Source organism: Paroedura picta, chromosome 7 (genome assembly GCF_049243985.1).
Source record: "Paroedura picta isolate Pp20150507F chromosome 7, Ppicta_v3.0, whole genome shotgun sequence".
NCBI lineage: Eukaryota > Metazoa > Chordata > Lepidosauria > Squamata > Gekkonidae > Paroedura > Paroedura picta.
The window spans coordinates 3,502,409-3,518,221 of record NC_135375.1 but is presented as its reverse complement, the minus strand read 5'-3'; the positions used below and the strand labels follow the sequence as shown (position 1 = coordinate 3,518,221).

The 15,813-nt window shown below is 50.9% G+C and overlaps 1 protein-coding gene across 3 annotated transcripts; it reads left to right on the top strand.

The window, feature by feature from the left end:
- The first annotated feature begins 2,695 nt into the window (after positions 1-2,695).
- Positions 2,696-14,250, top strand: LOC143841993 (uncharacterized). Of its 3 annotated transcripts, XM_077346564.1 has the most exons (7): positions 2,696-2,972; positions 3,064-3,209; positions 6,504-6,956; positions 8,515-8,682; positions 9,373-9,435; positions 10,476-10,566; positions 12,309-14,250. In XM_077346564.1, exons 2-7 carry the CDS (start codon positions 3,155-3,157, stop codon positions 12,532-12,534), a joined length of 1,056 nt encoding a protein of 351 aa, XP_077202679.1. In that variant the 5' UTR covers positions 2,696-2,972; positions 3,064-3,154; the 3' UTR covers positions 12,535-14,250. The 3 variants fall into 3 exon arrangements, with proteins under 3 accessions (XP_077202679.1, XP_077202680.1, XP_077202678.1); XM_077346565.1 differs by having other exon boundaries at positions 2,696-3,209; positions 8,524-8,682; XM_077346563.1 differs by having other exon boundaries at positions 2,696-3,209.
- Positions 14,251-15,813: the final 1,563 nt, after the last annotated feature.

Genomic DNA, 15,813 nt, shown 5'->3' with positions numbered 1-15,813 from the left:
TTCCTGAGGCTCTGATGTCAGGGGAGGCCGGCAGAGCTGGGGGGTGCCTGGCTGTGGATCTGTCTCTGGCTCCTCAGATATTTTCTCTTCTAGCAGTGTCTCTGTCACTGGCTGTGGGTTTGGGCCAGGTGTGCTGGCTGCCTCTCCCTCAGAGGAGCCCTCGGTATAGCTTTGCTCTGCTGGGGCTGGCTGGTTTGCACAAACTAGACTACTGTAATGCACTGTGCGTAGGTCTCTCAAAGCCAACTCAGAGACTAGGGTTGCCTTGTGGCAACTATTGGGGAATGGGGGGACTCAGCAGGAACAGCTGGGAGGCTCTTCCAACACGCAGTGGCATCTCTGAGGAGAGGAATGGGAAGGTGACTGTAAGCCGCTTTGAGCCTCCTTCGGGTAGGGAAAAGCGGCATATAAGAACCAACTCTTCTTCTTCTTCTTCTTCTTCTTCTTCTTCTTCTTCTTCTTCTTCTTCTTCTTCTTCTTCTTCGTCACTGCCCATGTGACCCTGGAAGTGATATCATCACATCCAGGATGTTTGGGGTGATGCTCTGGCACCTGAGCCAAAGACAGCCAGTGTGGTATCGTGGTTAGGAGCGCCAACTTCTAATCTGGCGAGCCGGGTTGGATTCCCTGCTCCTCCCCCACACACCCCCAGCCAGGGGTCCTTGGGCTTGTCACAGCTCTGATAGTGCAGTCCTGACCAAGCCGTAAAAAAAAAATATGTCTACTGGAAGGGTGACGGTCTTACAGCATTCCACTCACACTCCTACCCTTCTGCCCCACGAGAAGCTGCAGGGGGGCTTTTTGCACGTTTAGCTCCTCACGTCCAACATCTCCCTTGCAAGAGGGGTCAAAGACGTTTTAGCCAGAGGAAAACAAAAATTATATTGGGAAAGCATTCTTCTTTTCTTAAAGGGAAGCTAACATTTGGAAACAGGTTCCAAGCTCTGTCCTTTTCAGCGCCCCCCCCCCCCCCCGCCTTCCCTCCCTGTGCTGGGAAGGCAACCCTGCTCCTTCCTTTCACTAATCCTTTATTAAGATTCTGGCCACACACCTCTCCCAGAACAGACGAGGTGGGAGTGTCTGAGGGCCGCAAGTGGGTAGCTTAGACTGGGAGGCAGAAAGGCGGGGAAAAGCTGGCCCAGGGTGTTAGAAGGGGGAAAAGATCCTTTCCAAGTTGCTCACTTGGTCCATGTTTTGAAAGACAAGGTGAAGCCACCCAGCTCGGGCAACCAGAAGGAGGAAGGAGGGCTTGCCACCCTCCAGGTGGGGTCTGGAGATCTCCAGGAAGGTCAACTGAACTGCAGACTGCAGAAATCCACCTCCCTGTAGAAAAAGGCCACTTTGGAGGGTGGATCCTGAGGTCACTTGCAAACCCGGCCTTGCCTGTGCTGCACCCCATAACTTGGGGTTGTTACTCTGCCCCTGGTAAATATATGATTGGCCACTCTTTGTAATCTGGAGATCACGTGAATCCAGGAGCTTTCTCCATCCTCCCCAAAGTGGCCAACATCCTTCTCACCTTTGTTTTATGTTCACAACAACCTTGACCAGGGGTAGTCAAACTGCGGCCCTCCAGATGTCCATGGACTACAATTCCCAGGAGCCCCTGCCAGCATTCGCTGGCAGGGGCTCCTGGGAATTGTAGTCCATGGACATCTGGTGGGCTGCAGTTTGACTACCCCTGACCTTGACCACATGAAAACGGGGTGGGTATCTTCTTGAAGGAGCCGAAGTCTGCCTTTTAAAAACATCAACAGGTGAAGACCCTTCAGCCGTGATAGAGTAGAAGAAAAAAGTCTCTGGCTGGCGATGGCGAAGTGATTTAATGTTCAAACCAAATTCACAATATTCAAAACAATTTCAACATGGATTCCCAGGTATATGTCCGTTTTCAATTTCTTCATCAGTAAATTCTAAATCTCAATATTGCAATAACTCAATCCTCTAATAATGTTTTTGGGTTGTTGGATATAACTTGGTCTCTATAATATCTTGGGTGTGTAATTCAATCCCAAATTGGTCTCATAAATTAAAATTTAAAAGGGTCTACCAATATTAACTAGGATAGTATCAAGTGTAGTCATTTGAGCTTCTAGAGAAAGTTCAAGCTTGGTTTGGTTTAGGGTCCATATATTTGACTTCTGGGAGTTGACTTTTGGGTAGCCATAAAACTTTCTTCCAACACCACATTTCAAACCAATCAGCTTCCTTCACTGCTACCTACTGCCTGATCTATGTGGAGAAGAAGATGAGATCTTTGTATCCTGCTTTGCATTCATTCATTCATATTTATTCATTCATATTTATATACCGCCCCCCCACAAAGGAGTCTCAAAGCGGCTTACAATTGTCTACCCTTCCTGTAACAGACAGCCTGTGAGGTAGGTGAGCCTGAGAGAGCTCTAAGAGACCTGTGAACGGCACAAAGTCACCCAGCTGGCTGCTTGTGGAGGAGAAGTGGAGAATCAAACCCGGCAATTCAAATTGGAGCCTGCCGCTGGGGATTGAACCTGGGACTTTCCGCATGCAAGGCAGAGGCTCTTCCAGTAAGCTGCAGCCTCCTCCACATCCTCCTCCTCCTCCTCTTTTCCTTTTTAGCTCAAGGGGGTTGTCTTGGCCGTTCTCCAGCATCCTGCAGTGCCCCCGCCAGCCAGCTGCTCCAGCACTTAGCATTCCCTACTCAGAGGCAGTTCTGTTCAGAGATCTCAGTGTCTGCCAGCACCCCATGCCAGCTTTTTGGCTGCTGTGTTAACTCATCACCGGACTTCCACATCCCTCAGGATTTGGGAAGCAGCAACTGCTGCAGCAGACAGCCAAGGAAGGATCTGCCCTCCCTCTTAATCCGCCTGACGAAGAACTCTGTGACGCACTGAAGTTTGCCTTTTCTTTCAGAAAGTTTAGAGGAGAAAGGTTTTGCTTTCCAAGATGACGAGAGACCGGTGGGCCAAGGAGAGGGTCTTTATTTAGAGAAGGTCTGGAATCCCTGCCCGGCTACCTTGGGCAATAAAAGGAAAACTGAAAAGCCCCAAAATAATTTCCACCCATTCTGGTTTTAACTATTAGGATCCCTTTCTTCACTTTGGGAATAAAAGGAGCGGCGTCATCCAGTTCCATCCTTTCAGAAGCATTTTCCTCCCATCTTTGCCGAGAGACAATGAAACTTTTCAAGGGGAGCCCGTTCTGGATGTTCCTCCTTTCTTGGCTGCCGGGTAAGTGTGTTTTCACCGATATTTTGCTTTCCTTTCTCCCTGCCCTGTCAGCAAGACCCCGAAATGCATGGAAAGAGCTCCAATCGGCCTCTTTTTGTCCACCTCTGTGTCAATTTTTCGGCAAGGGCCAATTGTCCTAGCAACGCAGGTCTGTGACGAAAGCTCTGTGACCTTTGAAGGGGCTTCCAAAAGCACCCGAGGAGGGAGTCTGAGAGCCACAAACGTTGTGCAGATTACGAATATGCAACTGAATCTCAGGACAGAGCTGATGAAGTTTTCAGTGGACAACCTAGTTTGAACTTAGGCTGCGTTATAAATGCTGGACAGCCTCCAGGAAATCAATGCACTTGGGCCAAAAGTTCTCTGTCTCTCTCTGTATTCCAACAGCCCGCTCCTCCCCCCACCCCACCTCACCTTTGATGAATATCTCACTCCAGGTGCAGGAGAGAGTCTCACCGTTCAGGAGAAACATCTTCTGCTGTTGTCTCCCATTTGTGAACCATCATCTTGTCAGCAAATGAGCAAAACCAGCAACTGTGTGGACCATCTCTGTAGTGGAATAGCCTATCGGAGGCCAGGTCAACCCCCACTGTTCCAGTTCTCTGCAAACTATGCAGATCTAATTCCAGTGGATAGCTGCGTGGATCTGAAGCAACAGAAGTTTTAGTCCAGGGGTCACCTTTAAGACCAATAAGTTTAAATCTGCATATAAGCTCTTGTGTGCATGAACATGTCTTCAGATAGATCGATCTAAAGAAGTGTGCATGCCTACAAAAGCTGATACCCAGAATTAAACTTCAACAGCTCTAGGAAATACGTGAATACTTTGGGGGTGAAGCCGGGAGAGGGTGGGATTTGGGGCAGGGAGGGATGTCTTAGGGCTGATCCTGCGTTGAGCAGGGGGTTGGACTAGGTGGCCTGTATGGCCCCTTCCAACTCTATGATTCTATGATTCTATGATTCTATGATTCTATGATTCTATGTCAGTGGAGTATAATGTTACAGAGTCCACTCTCTAAAGCTGCCTTTTTCGTTTGCAGAACTGATCTCGATAACGTGGAGATCACTTGTAATTTTAGAATGTCAGGCCCCACCTGGAAGCTGGCAACACTGTGCACCTGTCCCAATCCTCATAGGAATGATACATTTGACAAAACTGTGGGGGGGGGGGAGGCTGTGACTCAGTGGCAGAACATCTCCTGGGCATGCAGAGAGTCCCGGGGATCAATCCCAGTCATCCCCAGTTAAACAGATCAGGGTCTTTTCTGCATGTGTAGGATAATGTACTTTCAGTGTACTTTTGCGGTTGGATTTTCCTGTGCAGAACAGGAAAATCCACTTCGAAAGTACATTGAAACTGCATTGAAAGTGCATTAACAAATGTGTGCAGAATGGGCCCAGGTAAACAAAAATAGAGTCCAGTAGCACCTTTAAGACCAACCAAGATTTATTCAAGGTGGGACCTTTCGAGTGCATGCACTCTGTGCATGCACTCGAAAGTTCCCGCCTTGAATAAATCTTGGTTGGTTTTCAAGGGGCTCTATTTTGTTCTGCTACTTCAGATCAACACAGAGACCCACTTGAATAAATCAGGTAACTGATTATTTTAAAGACTCCGGAGAGCAGCTGCCTGTCTGAGCAGACAATACTGACATTGATGGACCAGGGGTCTGATTCGGTAGAAGACAGCTCCATGTGTTCATTTGATTCTTTTCCTAGCCTGTTTTCCTCCTCCTTTCAGCAGGCCGTTGAAACATTGCACCAAAATCCCCCCTTACCTTCTGAATCCACAAACAAGCTTTGTTTAGATGAGATGTATATCGGGCATCTAGAATTTCTTTTCCGCCTTTAATCTATTGTGTTCCTTTTCCGTTCTGTTGTTTTTTTGGAGAGTGGTCCTGCAGGGATACCTGCTTCAAAGTATTCTTCTAGCAGCAGACAGGAAATTCCATACTGGCTGCTACCAGAGAGCAAAACAGGGGAACAAGTTTTAGGCTTGCGATAAAGGGAATGGTGTGGTTTGAGGGTTTTAAACAGTTATTTCATAAGCATATCTACATTTACAAACATGCATAAATGCCAGAAAGTCACAACCGACTTAGGGCAAACCCAGTCAGGGATGTTCAAGAAATGAGAAGGAGAAACTGGCCAAGCCTTCCTCTGCAGAGTCTTCCTTGGGGGACTCCCTAACAAGGGCCCATCCGGCTTAATTGCCCAGATCTGATGAGATCGACTTATCCTAGCTGCCTCCCCTCCCAAATTTACAAATATACAAACTGCAAAAGAACAGAACTTAAGAAAAGCTCTGCTGGATCAGACCAGGGGTCCTAGTCCAGCATCTTGCCTCACCCAGGGGCCAGCCAGTTCCTCTGCAGGGCCAGCCACAGGGCAGAGAGGCCAAGGCCTTCCCCTGATAAGGACCTCAGGAGAGCCCTGCTGGGTCAGACCATGGAGGCTCCAACAGCCTCCCATCTCACACAGTGGCCAGCCAGTTCCTCTTGAGGGCCAACAGCAGGGTAGAGAGGCCAAGGCCTTCCTAAGAACATCAGAAGAGCCCTGCTGGATCAGACCAGTGGTCCATCTAATCCAGCAACCTGCCAATAATTTCCTCTGGAGGGCCAACAATTGGACACAGAGGTTGAGGTCCTCATAAGAACCCATGGAGAGCCCTGCTGGGTCAAACCAGTGGTCCATTTTGTCTTGACAAGCATCCTGTCTCTCACAGTGGCCAACCAGTTCCTCTGGAGGGCCAGCAACAGGGCAGAGAGGCCGAGGCCTTCCTAAGAACATCAGGAGAGCCCTGCTGGATCAGACCAGGGGTCCATCCAGTCCAGCCTCCTGTCTCACACAGGGGCCAACCAGTTCCTCTGGAGGGCCAGCAACAGGGCAGAGAGGCCAAGGCCTTCCTAAGAACATCAGAAGAGCCCTGCTGGATCAGACCAGGGGTCCATCTAATCCAGCAACCTGCCAATAATTTCCTCTGGAGGGCCAACAATTGGACACAGAGGTTGAGGTCCTCATAAGAACCCATGGAGAGCCCTGCTGGGTCAGACCAGTGGTCCATTTTGTCTTGTCAAGCATCCTGTCTCTCACAGTGGCCAACCAGCGTGCACAGCCAATCGGAACACTTCTTGGGCAAAAGTCCCACTTTCTAAAAACCCTTGGCGTGCACCGAGGAAGTCCACCAAAGTTCCTATATGGGCACATGATGGAGACCCCTACTTTGAACCAAATGCATTCACCTTCATGACAATAAATACATACCTGTAACCCCTTGTGTTTTCTTCCCTGCAGCCTGCAGCGGGGAAGGCTTCCTCATCAAGAACGTCCGCCTGGGACAGTGTCTCCACGTCTCCCCCCACGAAACAGAAAAGATTGGTCTTTCGGACTGCAAACCGCACCTCCCGCAGTTCCAGTGGGGTTGGGACGCAGCCTCTCGGGCCATCGTCAGCCTGAAAACCAGGCAGTGCTTGGCGGTCCAGAAGCCTCAGGAGTTTGCGGCCGCTCAGCTAGAGCCCTGCGGGGACCACGGGCACCAGTCCTGGGTGTGCAGCAAGAAGGGACACCTGAGCTTGCAGGGGCTGGGTCTGCACCTCAGCACGCAGCTAGGCGGGCACAAGGCCTTCCTCTCCGGGGAGAAGGACAAGTTCAGCAGATGGAAGACCTGGATGGACGAGATCGTCTGCACTGCAGGCCTGGCTGTGCCTCGGAGGAAGCCCGTGGTCCCCTGGGAGCAGGTTCCTCAGAGTAAGAGCACAGGAGAAGCAGGCCAAAACCTCCCGGGCCCTTGAGAGAGGCTGGCTTGTGTCCCTCTTCTTGGGTCTGAGCACTATTGCGTCCCCATACATTACAGGAGGGGAGATAAAGCCACAGATTCCACGTTCCAAAGCAGCCATTTTGTCCAGGAAAATGACCCTGTAATCTGGAGGCCAGTTGTAATTCTGGGAGATCTCCAACCATTGTGAAATGCCTGGAGAATTTGGGGGTGGGCAGGATTTGGGGTGAGGAGGGACTCTAGTGGAGTATAACGCTATGGAGTCTATCCTCCAAAGGAGCCGTTCTCCCCAGGAGAATTGATCTCTGTCACCTGGAGATGAGATGTAATTCCAGGGGATCCCATTTACAGACTGGCATCCCTAGACTGGCAATCCTAAGTGAAAGGGTGTAGACTACAGATCCCCAACCTTTGGAGCCTTTGAGCACCTTTCCTATTCTGATGCAACATAGTGGGCTCAACCCCAAAATGGCTGTCACAGGAGGCGGAGCCAGCTACAAAAAGGCTGCTGCAGGAGGTGGAGCTAACCACACAGAGGAAACCCACACCTAGGGGAGAAGAGAGGTAATTGAAAAATACACTGGGACAGAGGAGAGAGAAAGGGAAAACAGCACTGCAACGGCAGCAGCCACTGGAACACTGTAAGCTGCAAAGCCAATTGGCTCTCTAGTAGCCAATCAGAAGCTCTGCTTAGGAAAAGTCCCACCTGGCCCCGCCTCCTTTTTAAAAACACTTGATGAGGACCAGGAAAAGTAACTTGTGAGTCTTGTTCACAAGTTACAGTGTATGCCTGCAGAATGTACACTTGATAGTTCTTTGCATGTGCATGGATTAATTCTCATGTCATCGTCAGGTCAGTGGTCCATCTAGTCCAGCATCCTGTTTCACACAGTTCCTTTGGAGGGCCAGCAACAGGGCAGAGAGGCCGAGGCCTTCCCCTGATGTTTGTCCCTGGCTTTGGGGTTCAGAGGTTTAGTGCCTCTGAATGGGGAGGTTCCCTTTAGTCAGCATGGCTAGGAGCCACGGATGGACCTCTCCTCCAGGAATCTAATCCTCTTTTAAGCCTGTTTACTCCTGTGGCTATCACTACAACTTCTGGCAGTGAATTCCATATTTCAATCAACCTGTGTATAAAAAAATATTTCCTTTTGTCCAGACCTTAGCTACTGCCCATCGGTTTTGCAAGTTCTAGTATTAGGGGAGAAAGAGAACCATTTCTCTTTGCCCACTGTCTCCACCTCATGCATAATGTGATAAACCTCTCACATGTCTCTCCCCCACCCAGTTTTCTCTTTTCTAAACAGAAAAGCCCCAGACCCAGGGCTAGTCAAACTGCGGCCCTCCAGATGTCCATGGACTACAATTCCCATGAGCCCCTGCCAGCAAATGCTGGCAGGGGCTCATGGGAATTGTAGTCCATGGACATCTGGAGGGCCGCAGTTTGACTAGCCCTGCCCAGACCTTTTCCCCATAGGGTAAGGTGCTTTCAACGGTGCTGTTGCCCCAAGAAAGAAACTTAACTGGCTATAGGTTTTTCAGGTGAAACTATCCGAGGTGAAATCGCCACTTCTTCAGGGACACCCACCTTCCTGGGGGACCCCACGACCACCTCTTCTACCTCGGCCACTTTGGAAGCGGATCTCGACCTCAACAGTACTCTCCCGAGGAGAGACGGAATCAGCTTGGCACCAGAAGAGGGTGAGTCTCACTCACGGAGGGGTAACAAGATATTGCTTGGTGAACAGGCAGATCTGTATATTTCCCTTCCCCTTACTACAGAAAAAAGTTTGAGCCCAAGGGCACCTTTAAAACCAAGGAAGTTTTATTTGTGTGTGCACACAAAAGCTTGTACCCTGAAAAAAAATAATCTTTGTTGCTAATCTGTTGTGGGGAGAGGAAAGGGAGACTCCTTTGGGTAGAGAAAAGTGGCATATAAATTTAAATAAATAAAAAAATAAAAAATATATAAGAACCATCTCTTCTTCTTCTAATCTGGTAAACCGGGTTTGATTCCCTGCTCCCCAACATGCAGCCAGCTGTGTGACCTTGGGCTCGCCACAACACTGATAAAGCTGTTCTCTCTCAGCCTCACCTCCCTCATAGGGTGTCTGTTGTGGGGAGAGGAAAGGGAAGGCGATTGTAAACCGCTTTGAGACCCCTTCGGATAGAGCGGCATATAAGAACCAACTCTTCTTCTTCTACCCACCTGAAAGGGCAAAACTCTGTGACAAGGTGACCCTGGTGAAATATCCTGAAGCTACCCCAAAGGAATCATGAAAAGTGGGGTGGGGAGGAACAGGCTTTTTAGCAAAAAAAAATGCCAGCTGCAACACTTGCCTCTTTTCCATCCCTTGAAGTCTCCTTCTCCTGGCTTTCTTTCCCTTCCAGAAACGCACACTCCCAGGAAGCACGCTGGCCATCATAGGAAGATTGCAGGAGCCCGAACTTCAGGTAAGACGGTTGCCCAAACTGAAAGGTAGGAATGTGTGCTGGTAGAAGAGCAGGCCTGAGTTGGCATCTCCCCGCCCTCCCACTGAGCCACAATCCCTCTCCAATGTACAAACACGAAGCTGCCTTCTTCTGAATTGGACTTTTGGTTCATCAGGGTTGGTATCGTCTACTCAGACTGGCAGCAGCTCTCCGGAGTCTCCGGCTGAGGTTCTTCAAATCACCTACTGCCAGACCTTTTTAAACTGGAGATGCCCGGGATTGAACCTGGGGCCTTCTGCATGCCCAGCAGAGGCTCTGCCACTGAGCCAGTGTCTCAGGCCAAGGTCTTTCCCATTCCCTCCTGCCTGGTCCTTTCAACGGGAGATGCTGGGGATTGAACCTGGGGCCTTCTGCATGCCCAGCAAAGGCTCTGCCACTGAGCCAGGGTCTCAGGTCAAGGTCTTTCCCATCCCCTCCTGCCTGATCCTTTCAACTGGAGATGCCAGGGATTGAATCTGGGGCCTTCTGGATGCCAAGCAGAGGCTCTGCGATTGAGCCAGGGTCTCAGGTCAAGGTCTTTCCCATCCCCTCCTGCCTGGTCCTTTCAACTGGAGATGCCAGGGATTGAACCTGGGGCCTTCTGCATGCCAAGCAGAGGCTCTGCCATTGAGCCAGGGTCTCAGGTCAAGGTCTTTCCCATCCCCTCCTGCCTGGTCCTTTCAACTGGAGATGCCGGGGATTGAACCTGGGGCCTTCTGCAGGACAAGCAGAGGCTCTGCCACAGAGCCAGGGTCTCAGGTCAAGGTCTTTCCCATCCCCTCCTGCCTGGTCCTTTCAACTGGAGATGCCGGGGATTGAACCTGGGGCCTTCTGCAGGACAAGCAGAGGCTCTGCCACAGAGCCAGGGTCTCAGGTCAAGGTCTTTCCCATCCCCTCCTGTCTGGTCCTTTCAACTGGAAATGCCGGGGATTGAACCTGGGACCTTCTGCATGCCAAGCAGAGGCTCTGCCCCTGAGCCATGGCCCCTCCCCTTGCTGACATATCATACCCTCCTGTGTCAGGTACCAACTGGAAGACGATGATGCTGATCCTGAGCCCATTGGCTTTTATCCTGGGACTGATCATTCTGGGCCTCAACATCCACTATAACAAGTAAGTTGCAGGGTTGGCCTTGATGCGTATTGAACAGTTCCCTATTAACACAACAGAATGGATTGCGCACGAGTAATGTTACAGAATTTCATTGTCAAGGAAACGGCCCGGCATATATAATAGTGTTATACATTTCAAAAATATATCTTTCCAGAATGAATGACATGGTTGTTGGGGTGACATTGTTGTATTGCAATGAGAGTTTTCTAATCCTAGCATGACTAAACTCAGCTTTGAGGAACTTTGTAAACTCAAGTAAATTTGGTGTAGTGGAACTTTGTAAACTTTGTAAGCTTTGAGGAACTTTGTAAACTCAAGTAAATTTGGTGTAGTGCGGACTTCTAACCTGGCGAGCCGGGTTCAATTCTGCACTCCCCCACATGCAGCCAGCTGGGTGACCTTGTGAGGTGGGATTCGCCTGAGAGTGTGTCGCTAGACCAAGGTCAGCCAATGGGCTTCCAGAAGCAGAACAGGGATTCGAACCTGGAGTATCCCAGACTCGAGTTTGAAAACCCAGGACAACAGCGGCCAGAAAGCATTCTGAGTGCTGAAGGGAGGAAAGTCAATGCAGAATGGCAAAGAAATCCCGACAGACGTGCCCTGTGAAAGTGAGGGAAAACACCCGTGAGTAAACAGTAATGAGGTGGCTTCAAGGAGGAGAAGTCTGTCAATGGCTACTAGGCAAGGTCACAGGGGAACCTTCACTTTCAGAGGCAGTCAACCTCTGGATCCCAGAGCCAAGAAGCAATATAAAATATCAGGCAAAGGCCTTGGCCTCTGTGCCATTGTTGGCTGTCCAGAAGAACGGGTTGGTCACTTGAAGGCTCAAGGGGGCAGCAGGTTCCAGTGGATGAGCGATAGGGTTGTGGGTGTCCTGCATAGTGCAGGGGGTTGGACTAGATGACCCATGAGATCCCTTCCAACTCTATGATTCTAGGATTCTATGACTAGTTCTCACATTCTAAGTTTGAACGGATTTTTTTTTCATTCCATGACATTGTAGCCGAGGAAGTGTGTGTGCATTCGAAAGCTCATATCTTGAATGAAATGTCATTGGTCTTAAAGGTGCTACTGGACTCTGGTTGGTCACTGTGTGAGACAGGATGCTGGACTGGTTGGACCACTGGCCTGAGCCATCAGGGCTCTTATGTTCTTACAGAAGCCTTGGCCTCTATGCCCTGTCCCTGGCCATCCAGAGGAACTGGCTGAGATGAGATGCTGGACTGGATGGACCACTGGTGTGACCCAGCAAGGCTCTTCTGATGTTCTTATGAAGGCCTCGGCCTCTATGCTCAGTTGCTGGCCCTGCAGAGGAACTGGTTAGACACTCAGTGAGACAGGAGGCTGGACTAGATGGACCCTCACTGGTCTGATCCTATCGGGTTCTTCTTACTTTATTAGTCCCAGTGAAAAACACAGACTAGAATCATAGAGTTGGAAGGGGCCATACAGGCCATCTAGTCCAACCCCCTGCTCAACGCAGGATCAGCCCTAAGCATCCTAAAGCATCCAAGAAAAGTGTGTATCCAACCTTTGCTTGAAGACTGCCAGTGAGGGGGAGCTCACCACCTCCTTAGGCAGCCTATTCCACTGCTGAACTACTCTGACTGTGAAAAATGTTTTCCTGATATCTAGCTTACATCGTTGTCGTTTAAACCCATTACTGCGCATCCTTTCCTACAAATGACATAAGGGGAGGATCATGCAAATTGGAAGGTGAGGTCTTGTATTTCCCCTGCTAGGAAGAAGAAAAGAATGCTATCTGGACCGAAGAGGTACCCAGAAAAAAGCCACCCGGTGAACTATGAGGAGCGGCTGCCCTTTTCAGGGACCCCCAGTGCCGGCCACCAGACCCCGACCATCCTGTCTTCTCCCTCCCCCTCTCTGAAGCATGGGGAGATACTCATCGAATGGAAAGATGGGACCATCACCCCACTCTTTGACAACATGAGCTACCCAATATGCTAAGTGTCGCTTCAGCCTAAATCTCCTGCTTTTGTGGCAGCACCTTCCCGCTGGACCCCTCAAGCTGCAAATGGAACAAGAGGGGCTTCTGCGGACCCTCCCTCGTTCAACTAATAGCCTTGACGAGAAAACAGGTAACCATAGTCTCACAGACGGCCCGTCGTGCTTGCTGCATCGATAGACGTCAGACTTTAGGTCTCGCCTGATGGATGCCCAGTTTCTCCTGTGTGCTTGGGACACTGACTGCATCTTGCCGGCAACTGTGAGGTGGTACAGTCCTCTGAAGCGAACAGGGGGTTCAGTGAACATGGGGAGTCTAAGAGGGAACCGGTACCTCCGGCACCCATGCTAGTCAACTGTGGGTCCCAAAATAGTGTGCGTGGGAAAAAGAGAACCAGTTCCTTTAAAAAAAAATTATCTGCCTGGTCTCCTAGATGGCATTTCCACTCGCCCCAGGTAACCAAGAAAGGGGCTTGTGTACCAGAAGGTCCGTAAAGTAGGGAAGGGGGTCTTTGGGAGTGGGCTGCCAATCTCGTAGAGCTCTGTTTCCTTTCTGGGGGGCTCACAGGGTCTGTACAGGTGAATATGACAGTAAATCAATGGGATGCTCCCGGTCCAAAGGGCTTTCCGCAAACCAGAGGGAGAGAAAGCAGAGCAGAAAGGTTGGCAGAGAATGAGCAGGCGGATGATACACAGAAGAGCTGGTCGAAGGGGTGGCCAAACTGTGGCTCTCCAGATGTCCAGGGACTACAATTCCCATAAGCCCTGGGTTTGAGACAGCCAGTGTGGAGTAGTGGATAGAGTGGCAGGACCTATCTGACCCAGGTTCGAATTCCCACTTCCACCATGGGAGCTTGGGAAAGAAAGCAACCTAATGCAGCCTGATCTCGTCAGCTGAGCAGGGCCAGTGTGGTGTAGCAATTAAGAGCGGTGGACTCGAGCCTGGAGAACTGGGTTTGATTCCCCGCTCCTCCTCCACATGCAGCCAGCTGGGTGACCTTGGGCCAGTCACAGTTCTCTTAGAGCAGTTCTCCCAGAGCTCCTTCAGCCCCACCTGCTCACAGGGTGTCTGTTGTGGGGAGAGGAAGGGAAAGGTGCTTGTAAGCGGCTTCGGGATGCCTTGGAGTAGTGAAAAGCGAGGTATCAAAAACCAGCTCTTCTTCTTCTGCAGAGGAAGGCCATGGCAAACCACCTTTGCTTTTCATTTGCTGTGAAAGCCCCTTACTTGGGGTCGCTATAAGTCACTCGCAGTTGCACGGCACATACTGTGGAACCTTGTCGAGTGACCTCAGGCCCTTCATGAGCCCTACCTTGCAGGGTACCTGTGGTCAGGAAGCAGTTGCAGGGAGAACGTTCTTCTAAGCCTCTCTAAGCAGGAAGAAAAGCAGGATGTACAAATCGACAGATGACCCCCCAAAATGAGATTTTTCACAGATAGTGTGCTGCTGTTTACAACACTGCATGGGATTAATACCCCCTCAGTAGAATGGAGGCCCATAAGGAGCAACGTTAAGGGCTTCCGGTGAGGGGGACTGATGGGCAGACATACCCTGTGTGTGCACGCGCCAAAAGGTATCACTGGTCTTTGCTTCTCCGTTCTGCTCTGGGTCCCACTAACTCAGCCTAACTCCCTGCAGGGGTCACTCATGCTCAGCCCGGGCCTTCATCCAAATGCAGTTTGTTTTAGACACCGTTCAAAATAAAAATTCAAAAGTCTGATACGGAATTTCTGGAATTTCTTTCTTAAGGGGTGGGGGGATCTAACGTCCCCTACATGCCTGCCTTTCTTGAAGTGGAGTCCTCTGACGGAGTGCTAGGCTAGGGACACGTAGTCATCAAGGTGGGACGGTCCGGAGAAGTCACTGACTCTTCCAGCTGCTGGACACTGGAAACCCAAAGCCAGAGGGTTCCGAAACAGCCAGCCATTCGGGCTCTGCAGTTCACATCAGGATGGCCCAGGCTGAGCCTGATCTCGCACGCTAAGGAGGGTCACCCCTGGTGAGGATTTGGAGGGGAGACCCCCAAGAAAGAGGTGTCTGGGTCTCTTGCCTTGAAAACACTATACAGGTAGGCACCACATTGGAGACCCCGGGGCTGCACACAGAATTGGTCAGAGCCCACCTGGAGTCCTGTGGGCAGTTCTGGGGGCCTCACTTCAAAAAGGACATGGACAGAACTGAGCAGGTGCAGAGGACAATGAAAAGGATGACCCCATGAGGAAAGGCTGAGGGACTTAGAAATGTTAAGGACAGGATGGCTCTCTTGAAGTAGGTTGTCCCTTGGAGGAGGGCAGGGAAAGGTTCATGTGGGCAGCACAGGATAGGACTTCCAGAAATGGCTTTAAAATATGTGTTGAAAGGTACTGGCTGGATATAAGGAAAAAAATCAGTCCAAACAGTTCAGCAGTGAAAGGGGCTGCCTAAGGAGGTGGGGAGCTCCCCCTCACTGGCCATCTTCAAGCAGCGGCTGGACAGATCCTGCTCCTGGATGCTGGAGGCTGATCCTGCACTGAGCAGGGGGTGGGACTGGATGGCCTGTATGGCCCCTTCCCGCTCTAGGATTCTAGGAGTCTAGTTCAGCAGTGGAAGGGGCTGCCTCAGGAGGTGGGGAGCTCCCCCTCACTGGGGGTCTTCAAGCAGCAGCTGGACAGATCCTGCTCCTGGATGCTGGAGGCTGATCCTGCACTGAGCAGGGGGTGGGACTGGATGGCCTGTATGGCCCCTTCCCGCTCTAGGATTCTAGGAGTCTAGTTCAGCAGTGGAAGGGGCTGCCTCAGGAGGTGGGGAGCTCCCCCTCACTGGCGGTCTTCAAGCAGCGGCTGGACAGATCATTCTCCTGGATGCTGGAGGCTGATCCTGCACTGAGCAGGGGGTGGGACTAGATGGCCTTTGTGGCCCCTTCCCACTCTAGGATTCTAGGAGTCTAGTTCAGCAGTGGAAGGGGCTGCCTAAGGGGGTGGGGAGCTCCCCCTCACTGGCGGTCTTCAAGCAGCGGCTGGACAGATCCTTCTCCTGGATGCCTGAGGCTGATCCTGCACTGAACAGGGGGTGGGACTAGATGGCCTGCATAGCCCCTTCCCACTCTAGGATTCTAGTTCAGCAGTGGGATGGGCTGCCTAAGGAGGTGGGGAGCTTAAGGCTGATCCTGCATTGACTAGTTCGCCTATATGGCCCCTTCCCCCTCTATGGCTCTATGAAATGCCCATCTCGGAGAATTCAGAGGAATGGAAGCATCAAAACCTCTCAGGCTTATCATAGCTACAGTTGTAGGAAGAGACTTGCA